A 19,479-nucleotide genomic window follows, 5' to 3' on the forward strand; every position below is an offset into this window, starting at 1 on the left:
GTGTTCTAGATATTCATAGGCTAGTATTTGTGCTTGGGCAATGTCATCAAGAAAGGTCCACCAATGGCATCTTGGAAGGTGGAATGACTGTAGCAGGAAGAGATGTAGGATGTATTTCGGAGGAACAAAAGAATTGACCCATCTTAGTGGCAGAATGAACCGTGTTATTGTAAGCATATTCTGCGTTGGGTAACACATCCACCCAATTATCTTGTCTGCAGTTGGTGAAACAGCAAAGATAATGCTCTATTGTGTGATTAAGTCTTTCAGTCTGCCCATTAGACTGTGGGTGGTATCAGGAACATGGAACCCTTTCTGTTCCCTGGAGATGGCACAGCGTCTTCCAAAATGGCGATGTATATTGAGACCCTCTGTCAGATACAATGGTTAAAGGAAGGCCATGCAGCCTAAAAATGTCCTTCAGAAAAACATTAGCCATGTGAGGAGCCGAAGGTAAGCCGGGCAACAGGGGGAGAAGTGGTCCATCTTACTGAATGAGACAACAGTAACCATAATAGCGGTACAGCCTTGTGATGGTGGAAGATCGACAACAGTCTGTGGAAATATGGAGCCATGGTCTTGTTGGTGTGCGTCCTTGTTCTAGTAAACCTATGGGTTTGGCCATGGACTATATCCCCTGTACACACAGCGGACAGGTGGTTATGTACTCTTGCACGTCTCTTCTAAAAGAAGGCCACTAAAATACCCTTTGTATAAGCTCCAGTGTGGTGGCAGAGCCCTTATGACCAGCAATCTTCGAGTCGCGGCACCAGGACATTACTCTTTGTTGTAATGATAAGGTGGGAATTGCTAAACAGTCACCAAAAAACAATAGGCTGTTCTCCTCTGTGATAGACTGATGGAGTTTTCCTGCTGATGGAACATCAAACCCCAAATTGTTTGCTTTAGGATCCCTTCAGGAGCCAGAACAAGATCACCGAAAACATTGGGACTCCTCGATAGGCTATCAGTGATGTTTGGGTTGCCTGGAAGGTAACTGGTGAAAGAAATCAAACTGCAATAAGAAATACCCCCATCAAACTGGGAGTGAGTTGAGGCAATCCACCTGCTGGAGGATTATAAGGTTACAATGATCAGTTTGTACTTCAAATGGATATACAGCACCAAGCAGAAGGCAGCGCCATTCAGTGCAGGTGTATCTAGTGGCAAGCAGTTACTCTTCGATCTCTGAATAGTTCCATTTTCTTATGTTGAATGTCCTGGAATAATAGGCAATAGGATGTTCTTCCTTGTCTTCACTCAATTGCGTGAGTACTGCACCTATGGCGCCATACCATGCATCCGTCTCCACAATGAATGGAAGGGACTGATCAGGCTGTCTTAAAATAGGAGCAGAGCAGAACAAGGTTTTAAGATGGTTAAATGCCCGTTCAGCTTCATCCTTCCAGGTGAATGGAACATCCTTATTAAGGAGAGTGGTTCTGGATAGGATGATACAAGAAATGTTTTTAAGGAATTTGTGGTAAAAATTAACAAACATTTTTCAGGTTTATCTAGTAGCTGGTGTTTACGGAACCGTTCTAACACCTGATTGAGGTGCCCATGATGACTCTTGGAGGTGGAAAACGCTAGGATGTCATCAAGGTAGACTGTGACTGAATGGAATAATAGGTTCACAAAAATCCTGTCCATGAAGCGCTGGCATACAAGAGGTGTGATAACTAACCCAAAGGGCATCACTTGATAATTGAAGTGGCCGAAAGGTGTTCTGAATGCCTTCTTAAATTCGTGGCCATGACACATTTTTAGGAGATGATAGGTGCCTCGTAGATAAAGTATATCCTTAATCAAGGGCATGGGATATCTGTCTCAAATGGTGACTCTGTTAAAGCCCCTGACAGGGTCGAAGTTCTTTGGTGTCCTTCTTGGGGAGGAAAAATAAGGACACCTCAGAGAATGAGTTCGATTCTCTGAGTCAGTTTTGCAAATTATTGTTGAGGTATTCTCCAAGTGCTTGTTTTTCGGTAGAGACAAAGAATACATCCTCCCGAAAGGAACTGTAGAGTCAGGAATCGGGTTCATGGCAGTCTTCAATTCGACTTTGGTATCTTGTCTTCGAACACATCCCGGAATTATTGGTATCTGGCGGGAATGCAGTGTATACCTATGGCAGACAAATCTTGGGATACACAGGTAGCATTCAGTGGTTCCCGAGTGTTCTTTTTCATACAATGAGGAACAAAACTCCGAAGTAAACTATACAGTCTTTTTAATCAAGAGATTGTGCCGACAGAGCCATGTAATATCCAAAATAACTGGGAAGTGTGCAGCTCGAATGAAGTCAAAGGATAAAAGTCTTGTGATGAGCATAAATGGTTACTGACCAGGGTAAGGAAATATGCGTGATGGGACCAGAACTTGAAGGTAGACTGTCAACACCTTCCACAGGATGTGAGCCCTTCTTCTCTTGTCTTTGGTTTGTGAGGGAGGCATGGTATCACAAGTAGACACTAACACAAGAGCTGCAAGTTTCAAAACCTTTAGATGGTTTAAAAGAGGTTGTAAAACTCCTATCTTGCCCTATAACTAAGATGGGACTATTATCGACCATCAAAGAAAAAGAAAATACAGTCCTAGTCAGTCCTTAGCCAAAATAAAATGGCCTATACTAATAAACATAATGCCTGCTGTAAGGAAACCATGGTATCTACAGTAAAACGACAGACACAAGTGATCGCAGTTCAAGGGTGTTTATTGAACTGAAGGTGGAAAAAAGGGTTGGAAAAACACCTATCTAATCCTAAATCTACAGATTGGAGCAAGCTACGACCATCAAATAACGCAGTCCTCGTAGTGTCTTGTCAAAATAAAAGGCCATATACTAATAAATCTATTGCCATTCCTTCCCTCTAAATACAAATGTGAAAGGGGTATGAAATGCAAAAAGTAATGCGTCAGAATGGTAGAGCAATAAAGTTCCCTTCCCAACTTTTTCAGCACTGGGTAAGGTAGAGCACTTTGGCTCTATCGCACACTCTGGCTTCTCTTAGCATGAGGAGGCAGTCTCTGTGGCATGGCAGGACCTTCTAAGACAGTCTCTTAACAGCACAAATACTCTCTTGCTCGAAGAAAGTCTTGTTCAACAAAAAGATCTAACAACTTAAAGTTCTCTTCCTTTCACTTGTAGAACACATCGGGTGTATCATGTACCCCAGGATCTCCCTCAGCTGTGCTCTGACTCCCTTCGCTTTCAAAGACACCATAGGGCCCCCTCCTTTGGGCTCAGACCTTCCTTTCACTTATCGTAATGTCCTTTGACTTGAGTAACCTCAATACTATGTCACTGTTTCAGGCTTTCCTCGACCGGGCACAAGCTTATCTTCCATTCTCTTGGGATTGAAGACTTTCAATTGCGCTAAGGATTTTTCTTAAACCCTGGCAGGACCACTTTGATCTTTCTTTCCAATCTCAAAAGTTCTATTTGCATTATACCTTATCAGCAGAGATCTTTCAACTGGGCACCCACGTGGTGCCGGACCACTCTATCGTGCCGAAAAGGGGGTCTTTCTTCCCCAATGTTCCACTTTTATCTGGATCACCTCACTCGTGGTTTCACCTATCTTTCATCAGTGACACTCTACTATCGCCGCTGGCAACCTTTTGTTCAGCACAACTCGGCCTTCCACAATTTCTCAACTTACCGGCTGCCTGGAGAGAAGTCTCTCTTGCCATGCCACAGCCTTTCTCTTGCTCTGAATCTTGGCTTCACGTTCTTTTCCGTTATTCAAGGCTTCTTCTTATGCACTCTGGCTTTCCGGGTTGTCTAGGTGTTCCTGACTTCTCCCCAAAAGTTCTTGGGTATCTCCCTCCATCGGGTTCGGACGCTTCCTTAATGATTTACACAAAGGTCTTCCCTCAGCTGGGCTCAGACCCCTCTGTTCTCGCCCGAGGGTGTGTCTTGCATAGTCCCATGGATCCCCTGCCCTGGTGATCCTGCCTCACTCGACCGCCCACAGGGTGGGGATACAAGAGCGATGGCCCTCCCCAGGCCACCTGGACAAAGGATCCCTGGGAATAACCTTGGAGAAACACATCAGGTTTCTCACACTGCCCTCTTTCTAATACAATAGATGTATAAAGGGAATGTGTAGTGCAAAAAGGAAAATCAGTGTTCAAAAGAAATGTCAGTATGGCTGAGTACACTCCCTCCCCCACATTTTGTAGCACAGGGTAAGGTGGCACACTTGGACCTTGCAACACACTCTGGCTTCGGACACAAGGATGCAGTTCATTTCGTCGACCAGGGACAACTTGGCCTTGCACGAAAACAGTAAAAAAAGTGTTTCCTTCTGGTTACCACAATTCAGTACAGGTTTCCCTCTGCCGGGCTCAAACCTTTCAATCACAATTTGTGGGGGTTCCCTTCCCCAAACTTCAATCGCAGCGTCCTAGGCTCCCCTCCGTCAGGCTCAAGCCTCCTTTCACTTTCCTTACCTCGGCATGACCACTTTGACCTTCTTTCCTCAAAGGTCACTCTCTCCTACACCAAGGTCTCTTGGTAAATGTAGTTTCAAGCACAGTACTTATTTCAAAGTTCAAAGATGTCTCTCACATCCAGGTTTCCCTCTGCCGGGAAACCTAACAGTTCAAATCTTGTATCTGTTTCTTTCTATTCCCGCCACTTCTACGGCATCAGACATTTCACAGAGACTTTCGATTCAGACCACTCTGTTACTTTGCATCTTTAATTTACAGTTTTGTACAATGCTTTGCTTTCTCTTGCGTCTTATCTGCACACGGGCAACCTTCATTCATCGGATACTGTTGCTGTCAAGTTTCATTTAACACAGACTGGACTTTCATTGCTTTCATCAACTCACCGGCAGTGTTAATTAATTTGTCTTTTGCGGCTTTGTTCCTGAATTAAGGCTGATGCTACAACTGCTGCTGCACCTCCCCAACTCTGCTGTTCACCCAGAAGAGTGGCTGGTATCCTTGAAACACAAGAGGTTGTGCTCTTCTCTCCAGCTTGGATTCCATGCGCAACGTTCAAGGCCCTTCGGAGGTAACGATTTCTCGCCGGGTTGTCCAAGGTTTCTCTGTACCTCGGTTCCGCCCCTTGACCTGTCGCTCTGCTACACCTAGTTTACCATCGCCCTGGAAGAACTGCTCCTTCTCGTGCATTGCCTTGCTCAGAGTGTCTGTGTTCCACCTTTTAGCTATGTGGGCAGAGCTAATAGGTACCAGGTGTATGTAATTAATATCAAGTGCCTGACCGTGCCCGATCTTATTAGTGGGACGTTGATATTGTTATTTTATTTGTATCGCACGCATACATGTGTTTCAGAGTGCGAAAAGTATTGCATGAGTGGTACTCCTTTTTAGACTCAGACCTCCTCTTCCTCGGCTCAGTGTTTGTATAGGAAAGGGGAGGGGGGAATCTGGTAAGTTGGAATATCCTATAAAATAGGATGGGTCAGGGGTAATTGAAAAGGGGGGTTTACCATGTCTCGCCATCGAGTGTTCCTCCCCCACTCCCAGAGGTCAACCGACCTAGGTGTTCCTCCTGCACTTGTGCACCCAAATAGTCTGTATTCAATCGCGATGGCTGTGCCCTGGCCACCCGAGTAAGGGATTTTGGGTTTTAGGCAGTGAAATACCCTCTTGTTTTTCCCAGGGTATACCCTCCTGGACTGGCCAAAGAACATATATGAAGTTTCTAGCTGCTCCACAATCGTATAAGGCTAGCACCTCGATAGGACTTCTGCTTTGTGATTGTGGGTGAACTCGTAAAACCATATGTCTAGCGACAAAACCATCAGTGATCGTCTGTGTTGCTATGGAGGGCCTGAAAACATCACCCCGGATCGTCGTTCCATCTAGGACTGGGTCTTCTGTTTCCCTGTCTTCTGGGGGGGAACCTCTGGGCAGTCTTAGTAAGGGACTATTGGAGCCACAATATGGGCAAAGTCCCATTTCCCTTCTCCTTCTTTGAGTTGCAGTATGGGGTCCTCAGGCAGTTCCTATCTGCATCAGTTCTTCCCTGCACAGACATTCTGTAGAAGACGAAGCAGAGGTCGTAGGTTGGAAGGTGGAAGTAGCCCCTTTATTATTCTTTAGTTCTATCCGTCGTTCTGCTAGTCTATATTCAATTTGTAGTACCACTGATGCCAAATCAGAAAAGTTATCCGGGCAAGTCGTTCGGGCTAACTCGTCCTTAATGTTGTCATTTAACCATCTTCTGAAAATAGTGTATTGTGCAGTTTCAGGCAAGGCTGCCTCAGCAGCTGTCCTCTTATAGGATCAAATGTCGATTAGTACATCAGAGGTGCCTCGCAATGTTTCTACATATTTAAAGCTTATGAAAGATGATGATGATTCAGTGTTGGAGTCTTTGAACACATTGAAGCAGAAATGGTGGATTTAGGTTTTGCAGTTGAAGATACCTGGAATTATTTGTGGCAAGTTGGATATACTAGTAAGATGGATCTTAAATTGCGTCTTGTACATCGGAAGGTCTTGGGGACGTTATACTGGACTCCAGTGCGAATGTGTGATTTAGGACTAATTAATGATGATCTTTGTTGGGGCTGTGGGAAAGAAAAGGGGACGTTAATTCATATGCTGTGACATTGTTCGAGAGTGTTGACTTTCTGGAGGGAGGTGCTGGATAGGTTGGATAACACTTTGAAAATTTCATTTCTGAGAAAGCCATTTCAGGTTTTGTTATTGGCGAAAAGTGACCGTTGTTTGACGGCTCGTTTGTATGGTCATTGTACTGATAAGGTTTTGTTTATAGCAGTCAAACCGATCATGAAGTTTGGAAGTCCAGGAAAAAGCCAACAGTGGAGGATTGGATAAATGATGTAATTACTTTATCTGAATTTGAATTGGTTATGTTTAAGAAACAGCGTAAAGTAAGAGACTATTGGTCCTTGTTGGCATCTTTCATTGATTTGTATGATGGTAGGGTGCAAGATGGAGAACAGGATGAATGAGGTATTCTTTTGTGCGTTTGTTGTTGTCTTTTGTACTGTTTCTTGTCTGTATGTTTAGGTATATAGTTCAAATGATGTAAATATATTGATTTTATAGTGAACATTATTGACTCAATGTATGCATTTATTTGATTTGATTACTTGTTTATGATGTTTCCTTCATTGATGTCTCTTTTTGAAATTTGATGTATTGGGTTATATGGGGAGTTTTGAAGATACTTTTGTTCAAATTCTCTGGTGTTCTGTCTCCATGTATGAATTTGATTGAAAACCATAAAAATATGTTTCAAAAGAAGAAAAAGTGGCTTGAATGCAGTGTAAACCACTGCAGGTCTTTCAAAGTTCTGTTTTAGCATAGTAACTAAGGCAGAGTAGTCAAGGAAAACAGGATTCGCTGAGGTGACTAGAGGAGGTAGCCATGCCAAGATATCGTGAAACCCATCTTGGACGGATCCGTAGAATAAATTTAAGTGCGGAAGGTAAAATATACCATACAGGTATCAATGAATTCACAAATCTTCTTGGAGGCGCCATCAAACTTCCCTGATGCCAGACCCAAAGGAGGTAAATCCATCAAGTGTTTCTCTGGCTGTCCTTAATTGATTGAGCGCAGAATTTTCTGGTTTGGCACCTCAAGGATGAGCCCTAAAACAGCTGAACACAATTCCTGGAACTGCTCCAGACTAGCCATCCTTTTTTGGGGTGCAAACTCTCACAACCTATGTCAATCTGCTCGCTCACCTGGATCCATGATAGAGGTGTCCGACGTGCCCCTTCGACATGGTATTTCTTGTGGCTTATTCTTGGATGTCTTGCAGCCTTAGAGGCCACAATGCCCACCTAATGAGGTACAGGACAGATAGAATATACCCCCACAGGGACAACCTTGGAAAAACCCCCAAGGTCGAGATGCTGCTAGCCCGTTCCGGGTTTGATGACAAATGTAGACTTGGGTAGAAACAGTATGCCAGTGGCAGTTGAAAACTTTGAAGACGGAATCAAAAGGTAGGAGCAGTGCGAGTGCTCCAGCACTAGGGTCTTCGGCCAGAGATTACAAAGGCTTAAATCAAAGGCTGCCAGATAGTATGAGGTAAGGCAAATAGTAATGAACAAGAGCTGCAGTAATAAAATAAGGCAAAAGGCAGCAGCACAATGGCAGGCGAGCGAGGAGAAAACAAGAAGGCTGCAGGAAGCAAAAGGAAGTACTGATGAGGAGCATTGGAAGCAAGGAATGAAGGAGAAAAATGTAGCGAAAAGCACTGAAAGAGCGGGCGAGTTGGCTCAGAAATATTAGTGTCTTACCCCATAGTGGAAGCGTCTGGAATGCAACGATCTGTGTTGAATACCCAAACTGTTAATATCCAATGCGGGAAGAGGCCTTGTTGAGGGAGGGGGGTGACTAGATCGTTGATGTCTCGGGAGGATAGCGCAGGGGCAACATGCTCGCCTTGGAAGCAAGACTACACGGAGCAACACAGGTTCTATCCCGGGTCTGCTCTTAGAAACGTCTGGGTATTGAAGAGCGTGTTGTAAATAACCTATCCTATATCATATCATAACAACGTTCTAGTTGGCGTCGTGACCCACTGTAATGGCCGTGTCTCCAACAGTGCCATGACTTCCAGAGGGAACCAGCCGTGACAATCAAGCCAGGACTTTGAATCCCAAGGCTCTTGTGCTCAAAAGACCCAGACTTTTTTTGGCCAAAACATGGATTAACCCGTCACTTGACATTCTTCATACGATCATAATGTGAAGCCTTACCAGAATGTCCTTTTTGTATTTATTCAGATCTTGTAATTAATTCAACAAACCTAATGGGTGAAACTTACCTTTGCTACCTAGTGTTCCCCCTATTTGTGCAGGGCAATTCAGCTAACAACACAGAAGCAAATAAAAGTTGCGCCTCTTCATCATTTGTAGTAAATATCTGTTTTGAATATGCTAGCGGGCACTTGCAAAGATATGGCACATTGGAACACATTTTAATCTGGATGCTAATTGTGGTGACTTTACAGCCCTCCCTTCATTTAAAAGTATTGGTCCATGGTTAGAAAGTTTGTGTGGGGGAAGCGGCTTATCGCAGAACTGCACGTACATTCTCATGAAAACAGTTCAGACAAATCTGCCAACATTGCAACATCTGAGTAGTGGATGGTACATGAGATTGACTTAACGTGACATTGGTGTGATAGTCTTTTTCAGAACATCTTGAAAAGTCTTTAAAATAGTGATTCTCAACTGGATCGCAGTGGAACATCTAGAGCGAACTGGGTTTTGTTTCACTAACATGATTTTCCAAGCATTGTCTTTCAGAAATGCACAGAGTTGAGCTAAGACGTGTTTGCTGTCTTGTTGCAGGGAGGAAAGTTTAACATCTTTGAAGTGATGGTGTACATTGGATCTGTTCTTTCGTACTTCGGCTTGGTAATGTACAATGTTTCTTTCCACCTTCTAACCTCTGCATAATGTTCACACTATATTATGATTTGTTGGTTACTTCCAACATGCATGCAAGAAACTGAATCATTTCAAAGGTGGGGACTTCAGAAGGACATCGGGGTGCAGAGAATAAGGTTGAAGTAGAAATTGGGAGGGGGTTGATGGTGAGATGAATTGTGGCCTGACCTTACATTCTAAATCGGGGTGACTAAGGAAGGAATAGGGGCCCCGGTACGTGGTTTTGTTGTTAGTTGGTTCTGATGTGCACACAGCTAAATTATCTGTAGGGGTCTCCTTAATTAGGAGAACTTGAAGGCAGTGGTTGAAGTTGGAATAGAATCCTGGGTGGCCGCGAGAGTAGGGGCATTTGGTGACTCCCTTTCCCTGGAGCGTTGATTTTACAGTTCTCGGGAGTTATTTTCCAAATCATTGACATTGGGTGCTAGAATCCTGTATATTCAAGTGGAGTATCCAAAAACCACATCCTAGAGTGCAGTGATTTCTTATGAAATATGCATTCTAAAACAGTATTAAAATTAATTTTAAGTATGAATACTTATAAAAGAAAAATAATTAAAGAAAGAGATTGCATGAATAAAACAGGTGTTGACAATCACATCAAAGAAACCTCATAACCCTGAAGTGGTAGAGGGGCAAAAGCGAGGGCTAGGATATTAGAGTGCCCCACATCTAAGCATTCCATTATCAAACCTATTCCCCCCCCTTTTTGAATTATAGCCCAGTTTCCCGTATTTCGTTGTATCCTGATTTACACTTTGGGCCATAGTAGAAACATCCTAACCCTGCAATGTTGGGGGCTGGGGGGAAATGTGAGATGGAGAAATACTAACAGCCCCCAAATCTAAGCATTCCATTGTCAAACATGTTTCCCTCCTTGAATTATAGTCAATTTCACCTTATTCAGTTATGTCCTGATTTACAGATTTGGTTTAGTAGCTAAGCACGATGGATACATTGGCTACTCTGTATGCATTTCCTACATCGTCCGTTCGTCTACAGACTTCCAAGGCATTAGAGGTAGTACATAGACCTGCACATCTCAGGAAGGGTTTGAGGTAAAGCTTTGTTAAGCCCCTTTTCTGAGGACAGAAGAACAAAAAAAGTATTATTGTCCCCTCACAGATGCTGCAGAGAGGGCATTTACCAAACTCCCCTTCCCCCATGTCCATGTAAAGGAGGCCAGCTTGAGTGTGCCCAATCTGAAATTAATAAACACTGCGCGAGTGAATGGTGGATTAACATAATCAAGATATTTTTCTAAACCAAATACATGTTTGATCCTAAAATAACTGGGAGCCAGCTTCAAGTTACAGCACACATCCACCATGTTTTCCTGTAATAAGCCACAAGTAACTTACTTTTCATTCTAATGGACGTGGCTTTGTTAATCTGCATGGGGCGTAACCATAGATCATGGTCATTCAAATCAGTCCTTTAATGACGTGGACAACCCACGCCAAGTTCATACCCCACTCTAGATGCGTCACTTGAAGTAACTCATTCCTGAAAGCTACAAGTTCTGGGGTGTGCCATAATCATAGTCAGTATACAATTGACTTCATTGAGGCGATAATATCGATGGGGCACAAGTTTGTTTCTAGGTGAATTAGGGCATTGGGCGTACTATGTGATCACAAGAGAAGGCTCTTTAAAAACGTGTTTTCTATAACGGTCAAACTCTTAACATCTACCATCCCCCAGAGTTCGGCCCCATAAATGTAGCAGAGTGATCTTCCAACGCACCTTATAGGGAGACAGGTGTAGACGGGCATGGAATATACAGCTTAACCCTTCATCTATAAATTGACCCGGCAATTACCTGTTTCCAAACCCCACTCTCCTGGGTTCAGGATCATGCTGGTGTACTTGAATAGGCAGAAGGTAAGGGTAGTGAAGATCTAGAGGTTAGGGCAAATAGGAGGAAACACAAGGTTAGAGTAACTGGAGCACACAAGGCGAGGCGGACAAAAGGAATGCTGGTGTACGGTTCTTTTTAGTTGTTAAACACTTACTTAAATACTTTCCCCGTACACCAGCAGGGTTTTGTGAGTTTTTGTATAAAAAGGTCAAAACGCAAGACAATATATACAACTTAAGTTCTCCTAAGCAGCTGCGTAACTAAAAAATAAAGCGCAAGAATATAAAGTCCTTTAAAAACATGAGTGTCTTTAAAAGAAATATACAAAGTCTATACAGTGCACTGTATTAAGAGCTATTTGTAATGACCTTACTTGCAAGACAACCTGGCCAGGGTTGTCTCAAGGTCCTTGCTGCTGCTTTCAGGTTCTTCGTTCTTCCTTTGCTCTTTGGTGCTGTCTCTTCTGGCAGGGGGCAGCAGCAACTGGGTGTGGGGGACCCAAAGTCTTTATATGGGATGGTCTGCGTATGTCCGATGCAGCCCAGCTCGGAGGGAACATGGGGGCCCCACAGTACTCACTCCACCTGGGCCACGTCAGGCAGGTGTGGTCCTGGGAGTTTGGTAGGCCACCTGTAAGGGAGGTGGCCCTTATTTTTAAATCAAGCCCCCAGGAAGGCTAAAACACATTAAGGCGCTCCCTAGGTATGGTGAGCGACAGTAATTAAGTATGTGTGCCCCGGGAATGAGCAATCAGTGGTGACATGGAGGGGCAGCAAAGTATTCAAAGCGTTCCCCCTAATAAGGGGAGCGCCAGCATAGAGGCCGAGGCTGGCAGTCACACAGGCACTGAGCGGAGCACCTATTACCCTGTTGAAGGGTTTCTCCAACTATCACTGGCGCTCTGCTCACGCCAGTGACTTAATGGAACCCTTGCGTGCAGAGCACCAATGACAGTTGGAGAAACCCTTGAACAGGGTAATAGGCACTCCGCTCAGCACCAGTGTGACTGCCGCATCCCGGGCCTCTATGCTGGTTTTTTTCTTTTTTTTTCTCATTTTGGGAACACCCACGCGGCTTCACGCTCCGCTGATCCTTTCTTTTATCCCCCGACCGGGGGTTACAATTATTGCATTTGCAGTACCATGTCATACAAGAGAAGACTCTTAAAGAACTTGTTTTCTTTAATGGTCAAACTCTTAACGTCTACGTACCCCCAGAGTTTGGCCCCATAAAGGGCAGAAGTAGTGGCCTGTTTCATATACAGGTCCAAGGCTGGTTTTATAGCCCCGCTCCCATGTCTGTTACAGAATGCGCAGATCCCACTAATATATTTTTCCAGTGTGACACAGGCCTTTTCCAACTGACTTGTCCAATAGGTGTTCTCGTGGAATCCAATTCTGAGGTAGTCGTATACTTGACTTGCTCCTAAGATGTTACCCATGACCCTGGCATTCATTTTCTGATGTTTCCCAAACTTGGGCTTGAAGACGTTTGGGCCCAAAAAGTGGAGCTATGATGATATGGAGTTAATGGGCTACCTAAGTTGATAGGAGCAGGGTCGGACAGTGAGAGGAATCGCTGAGTGACAGTGATTTGATAATCAGTGAGCGGAAAGCAGCATGAATACCAGGGCCTAAATGATTTCAGGAAAGCATGACACTGCCCTTAGCACTTCCTACAAAAGGGCCGGTTTTATGGAAAGGTAACAGGTGGCTGGCTACGGCTTCACCAGCAGAAAAAACAAACATTGTCCCCTACAAGAAGCAAATGTGGCCCCATTGGCCAGGAGAAGTTGAAAGAATGATATGCCGACTGGGGCAAAGTGACATGTTTTGACACCTTTCCTTATTGATCAGATTTTGAGTTTTGTTCCTATGTGGTGCCCTTGCTGACTCTGCTCTAGACAGCTGCCTAGAATTACCTTGTGTTAGCACTGGCCCTACCATTGGAAGGGGAACAGTTTGTAAAACGTGTTGGCTTTCTTGGGATATCCTAAACTTGTAAACTCGCCTTTTGACTTTTTCTCTCTTCCTCATGAAGTCTTTTTTCTTATGTTATGCTTTAGGCTGTGCTGGTCATTGATTTTCTGATTACCTCATATGTTTACCCGTGCTGCAAAGGGAGCGTTGTCAAGAAGTACTACCTCGGGAAAAAGTCTGAGTCCGTGATTGGACCAAGAAGTGTAAGTACCATGGTTATTTTTGTTTGGACACTTCTCCATATAAGTCCGCCCCCTCCACCCCCGAGATTCAGTTGTGCGTAGGGAGTTGATATCTGACTATTAGTGGGAGCATTGGAACCACTTCTCTAGGCGTGATCAGGCCATGTGAGTAGAAAACTAGGGTGCCAAGTACTGTAATGCGATTAACCACTGTGAGTAGATAGCTGGGTCTAGAGCTGGGTTCACGCTACTCTGTGGAAGCAGGGGTATCCCCTACTCTAGTTTTTATCACATGCTACTTAATGGGACAGCCAATGCACATTACTTAATCTGAGTGATAAAACACTTAGTATGGAGCTCAGGGAGCACACTACTGCAATGTTATCAGATGTAAAAGCAACCTACGGCAAAACAATTCTTTGTCTGATCACTGTAAATACGGGAAATGCAGTAAACCTAGTTTGATCAGACTATGAACTGAGTGCTCTGCTACACACTGCACTAGGTGTGATCACACTGTTAGTTAGCATTGGTATGCAATATTGCATATCTGGTTAGAGGTTAGGGATAGGAAGCTGGGACACTGTTAGAATGGATGTCTAAACTCTTGCCTGACGGACAGAAGTTTAGGAGTATTCGTGATATGGAAGGAATCCCGGTCAGCACTAATCAAGCTAATCATAAAGTGCATTCTCTATCTATTTCCGGGTGGTAGATTCAACAATTTAACATTGAGATAGAGATAGGTTATTGATTGACAGCTCTAGTTACCTAAGGTGGCCTAATACTCCATCCACATAGTATAAAAACTATTTTATTGTGTATCAAAATACAAACGCAATTCAACTTGAAACAAACAAGTGTAAATATCACAAATTACGGTTCATTATCTGGACGGGTGCAACCATTTGCATAAGTCAAATAGGAATTATACAGACACTTAGTTGTCGTTTTTATCAAAACCTAGTGAGTGTAGCTAACACTATATATATATGAACACAATGAAAAATCATGGCCATGAAGAGTTCACATGGGCTGTACTACAAGTCCTGAAGGGTGATGACTCATCCCTACTGGAAGACCGATTACTCAACAGGGAACAGGAAATGATCTACACCGTGAAAGGTGACACCATTTTACTGAATAAATCAATTGAATAGGACAAAATAAAAAGCTACATCTCTTTAACAACGCACCTTAAAGACCTAAGACTCGATGATAACACTCCTCCAAAAAGAACATACTCCACAGCAGGCTGATTGGGGAATCTGTTCAGTGTGGATCTAGTCTGTGCCCAGTCGCCAGGAGCTGCCGAGGCACCGGTAGCACTGGGATTGTACAATCACTGTCTTTAGACTGCACTTCAACAAGCACACCAGAAGCAGCCGTGAACCTTACTTATTTATTTTAGCTCCAGTTTCTCGCACAGGCTATCATCTGAGCCTTATGGCCAGGACAGGTTGATAATGGCACTATCGGCCGCACGCAACACTGGCAGTGATTGGAATGTATTCACTGCAGTACTCGCTTCTATCTAATTCACTTGGTAGTTATTCTATTCCAAGATGGCGCTCTGCATCACCAGCCGCACGTTCCTATGGACAATGAACTAACATGCCGGACCGCATTTGCATCACATAGGCAGCCGAATTGCTAACATCTGAGTACAGCCGACTAACTGCGACCATGCCACACCGGCAAGTGAAGGATGCACATATCCCAGAGCGAAGGACAGCTGAACTAGACAGCAGTGTCATGACCCACAGAACGCGCCCCTTCTGGACTTCCTGGTCCTTGTCACGGCGGGGCTTGCATTCATTGTTTCTCCCAACATGGCCGTATCACGTGACACGCCTCGCACCAGCCTTCATGGCGGACGTAGTACATTCCATAAATATGCCACGCCCCCGCGCGTCTCAATGCTATTGTGAAGTAGCGACCAGACGTGTGCTCCGTAGCTCCCGGTATTGTTTCCCTTGCTTCTTCCACTCTAACCCAATTCTAGTCCCTTTCCTTCCTTTCTTGATACCTAGACTCGTGTGCTAGTTGCGCACCCTGTTATTCCCTGGATTCCTGGACCCCTGCATCCCGGTACTTGAACGCACGCTGGAGTCGGAAGAGACTCGTGCAGCCTTATTCAAGACTCGAGCAGTACGCAAGAAGGCATCGATCAAGAAATCCAGCAAAGATCGAACTCGGGTGAGAAGGGGGGGAACTCCTTGACAAGCAGTCGCAATCGAGATCTCTACATGATTGTTGGACTCTTGGCAAATTAAGGTAATGAAGTAGATCGGAACGCAGAAGCCTCACGCTCCATAGCTCACATCGTAATAGTCTCAGCTTGAACCTACAGAGACCGTTCTCACTAACTTTCCAGACCTCGGACTCAAGAACGGGGTAGGGGCAGACAGACCACACCATAAACGCAGAAGCGGACGAACACTGGCAACCAGATATTTAGTGCCGCCACAGCAAGAACAGGGTTAGGGGACCTCAGATTGGTTGCAGTCATTTTAAGACAAAACATAAGACATCCACCCGTGATTCATGCAACTAAATCCTACCCAATGTTTTGTAACAGGGATCGCATATATAGAACGATGGGATTGATGTCAACCACCCCTCACTAGCATCACGCCACTGAATACAACAGAATTCGGGGGGAAACGAACCGGATTCAATATTTCTACATCCCCATAGCAAGTGGGTGTTGTACACCACTAAAGTGAAATTTACATGGTTGACTCTCTGGCCGTGGCACGGTAGAGAGCATTAGCACTATAATGGTGACTGAAAGGCATCTTTTTCTGAAAGGCATCTTTTTATGCTTTTCTTGCAACAGGCACCACAGGACTACAAAGCAGTCCTGCTATAACTAAAAAAGAAGTTGTATGCCCCCACAAGAGCCAGCCAAGGTAATTAACCACGGACCAAGGTTCAGTGTTCAATAATAGAACCCAATAGAATTTAAGCCACAATAGCTTACTCTATTTTTTTTTTTTATATTGACAGGCTGAGAATATTTTAACAGACATATGCCAGCTGGGCACCCAAAATAGGAAGCGAACTTGGTGAAATTCTCCTGAAGAATGTTCCAAATTTAGTATAGTAGAACAGAAACAATTTGAGATTGTGACTTGTGGATTGATACACGGGTTTAAATACTAATAGAGTAAATAACATCTATTTTGACCATTGTGTTCGTATATATAGTGTTCGCTACACTCACTATTTTGATAAAAATGACAACTCATTGTGTGTATACGTCCTATTTCAACGATGTAAATTGTTGTACCTGACCAGATAATGAATAGTAATTTGTTATATTTACACTTGTTTGTTTTAAGTTGAATTGCGTTTGTATTTTGATAAACAATAAAATTGTTTTAATACTATGTAGATGGAGTATTAGGCCACCTTTAGTAACTAGACCTGTGAATAACCTATCTCTATCTCAGTGTTAAATTGCAGAAGTTTATGAGGCAACCCTAGTTTAGTGAAACAGAGGCACCTTCTGGACAAGCCAGACCAATCACAGTAGCTTGGCAGGTGGTCAAGACTAAGTCTCAGGAGGGGTGAGAGTGATCAAAAGCCCACAATGAGCACACACAGTAAAGATACCACAGAATACTCTTAGACGGGTGTAGATCAAAAATGCATATTTATATTAGGCCTAATAAAACAACACAAATAACCAAATTAATAATGCAACAGTTACCACACAAGCATATCGATATTTTATTTGTATCGTGCTCGTACACAAGTGTTTCAGAGCGCGACGAGGCAAGGGAGGGGAACAAGGGAGAACAAATTAACGATTTTACTGGGCCCTGTGACATCGAGCGCATGGGAGAGGGAAAGGGGGAATGTGCATGGGAAGGGGGGTGGAAAGTGCTGAGCAAAGGAATACAAATAAATAATAAAAAGCAACAAACAGTGGTAGTGAAGCCAACAAGTGGCAAGTGCTTGGTTTAAGCCAACACACAGGGTGTGTCTGATAAGTGCATAAAAAAGGAAGGGGTGTAGGGTTACAGATACAGACCCCAGTGCAAGGGATTGCCAGGAAGCAGTGCGGGTGGGTGGCAGGGTGAGCAGGTGCCTGGGCCCGACAGTCAGAGGGTAACCAGGTGCATAATGCAGAGACAGAGCAGATCAGCAGAGTAGAGGAGGATAGAAGGCAGAAGCAAAGGGGAAGGTCTTGAGGTGCTTCCGGAACCGGAGATGGTTCTCCTCAAGTTTCAGAGTGGCAGGGAGGCTGTTCCAGAGGGAGGCCCCAGCCGAATACGGAGATCTACCCCCAGCTTGTTTCATTGAAAAACGACTGACCCTGACTGAGTTAGAGGTGGAGGAGCGAAGAGCTTGGGAGGGAATGTATTTACGGAGGGACATCTGAAGGTATTTTAGACCTAGGACACAGAAAGCCTTGTGGACAATGCAAAGGGTCTTGAATTTAATCCTTACAGCAACTGGGAGCCAGTGGAGAGAGGGCTGGAGAGATACGATCCCAGGGCTTGAGGCCAAGGACAAGTCTTGCAGTCCTATTCTGGATAGATTGCAAAGGGCATAGAGTAGAAGCAGGTAGATTTAGAAAGAGGCTGTTGCAATAATCCAACCGAGGAAGAACCAGGGCTCGAGACCGTGAGTTTCCTGGGCGAAGACGAGGAACGTCAGGATACCTCTGAGGAGGTGCAGTAGGAAATTTGACTTTTTAGATGAGGAGGATCTCAGTCTTGTGGCGTTCAGGCAGAGAGTGTTGGCGGCACACCAATCCTGAATGGCAGATAGGCAATAAGAGATGAGAGAAGAAGAGGTGGCTGAGGGAAGCCTGAAAATTGGAGCAGAAAATGGCAATGCAGTGAGCGAGATTTGCCAGGTATTGGTTGAAAAGCCACAGTGAGAGGTTAGACCCCCCCCCCTAGGAAACACTGCAGGTAGAGAGGGAGATGGATGGATGAAAGGAAGGACCCAAGTTGGACCTGGGAGGGCTTATCAGAGAGGATAGAAGTCAGCCAGGCCAGAGTCTGATCAGTGATGCCCAGGTTGTCATGGAGATGGTTGAGCAGGATGGTATGGTTGACCGTGTCGGAGGCAGAAGAGGGATCAAGTAGGATGAGGACAGAGGGGATGTTAGTCAAGGTTGGAGAGTAGATCTTCATGGACGTTCAGGAGAGCAATTTCCGTGTTTCTGGCAGCTCTAAAGCCAGACTGATGGTTGTGGAGACAACCAACAGAATCCGAGTGAAGGGTAAACTGTGAGATGGCTAGCTTTTCCAGAAGTTTGCCCAGAAAAGGAGTGATGGTTATTGGGCGATAGTTAGCTGGGCAAGAAGGGTCTGCTGTGGGTTTCTTGAGAAGAGGGTGCACAGGAGAGTGCTTCAGAGGGGATGGGAAGGCTCCTGAGGCGAAGGAGAGGTTGCAAAAATCAGCCAGGGCAGGAGCGAGTGTTAAATATCACTATTATATATACAACCACTGTAGCTTAATGCGAAAAAGGGAGAAACACATCCACAACCTGTAACAGAAGGGGGTATGGTAAGGCAATTTAAGCCTTAGGCAGCCTTCAGGATGGAAACCCTAACTTATTCAGTCAGCCCTATGAAGTGGTGAGTCGTGTGCACAAAGTACAGCAGTGCGTAAAAACGTGTGGTTTTGCGTAAAGCGAAGACGGTACCTTTTCAAGATGATGGGAAAGTTAGGCAAGGGTCCTGAAGGGGGTAGGAGATGTTCCAATTACCAGGGAAGGGTCTGCCCTCTCAGACAGAGCAGTTTCCAACTTTTGGAACAAGCCAGGCAGTGCAGGATATCCCAGCCAAAGAGAGGCTCCCAAGGAACCCTTGTGTGTAAACAGAAATGGATGAGCCAGGGACCACCGGTAAGTTATGCAAGTACACACCGCCCCTTGCTTCAATCCAGACCAAAACATGCCAGTTTAGTCGAGGTCATCTGCAGTTGCAAAGCCTGCCTTTGCTCTCTGATCCAGCTCTCAGGTGCTGCAGGACGGGACAGTAGTCTGTGACGGGACTGTAGCCACACCTCCG

At 44.6% G+C, this 19,479-nt stretch overlaps 1 protein-coding gene across 2 annotated transcripts in view; it reads left to right on the forward strand.

Moving 5' to 3' along the window:
* Nucleotides 1-19,479, forward strand: part of P2RX7 (purinergic receptor P2X 7) — a 356,033-nt gene that overhangs the window by 269,664 nt on the left and 66,890 nt on the right. For both annotated transcript variants that reach the window (XM_069619560.1, XM_069619561.1), the window contains 2 exons: nt 9,321-9,386; nt 13,346-13,462. In XM_069619560.1, coding sequence (XP_069475661.1) covers nt 9,321-9,386; nt 13,346-13,462 — 183 coding nt within the window. The remainder of the gene's footprint in view (nt 1-9,320; nt 9,387-13,345; nt 13,463-19,479) is intronic.

The sequence above is a fragment of the Ambystoma mexicanum genome, chromosome 10, assembly GCF_040938575.1.
Source record: "Ambystoma mexicanum isolate Mex_15411 chromosome 10, UKY_AmexF1_1, whole genome shotgun sequence".
Lineage (NCBI taxonomy): Eukaryota > Metazoa > Chordata > Amphibia > Caudata > Ambystomatidae > Ambystoma > Ambystoma mexicanum.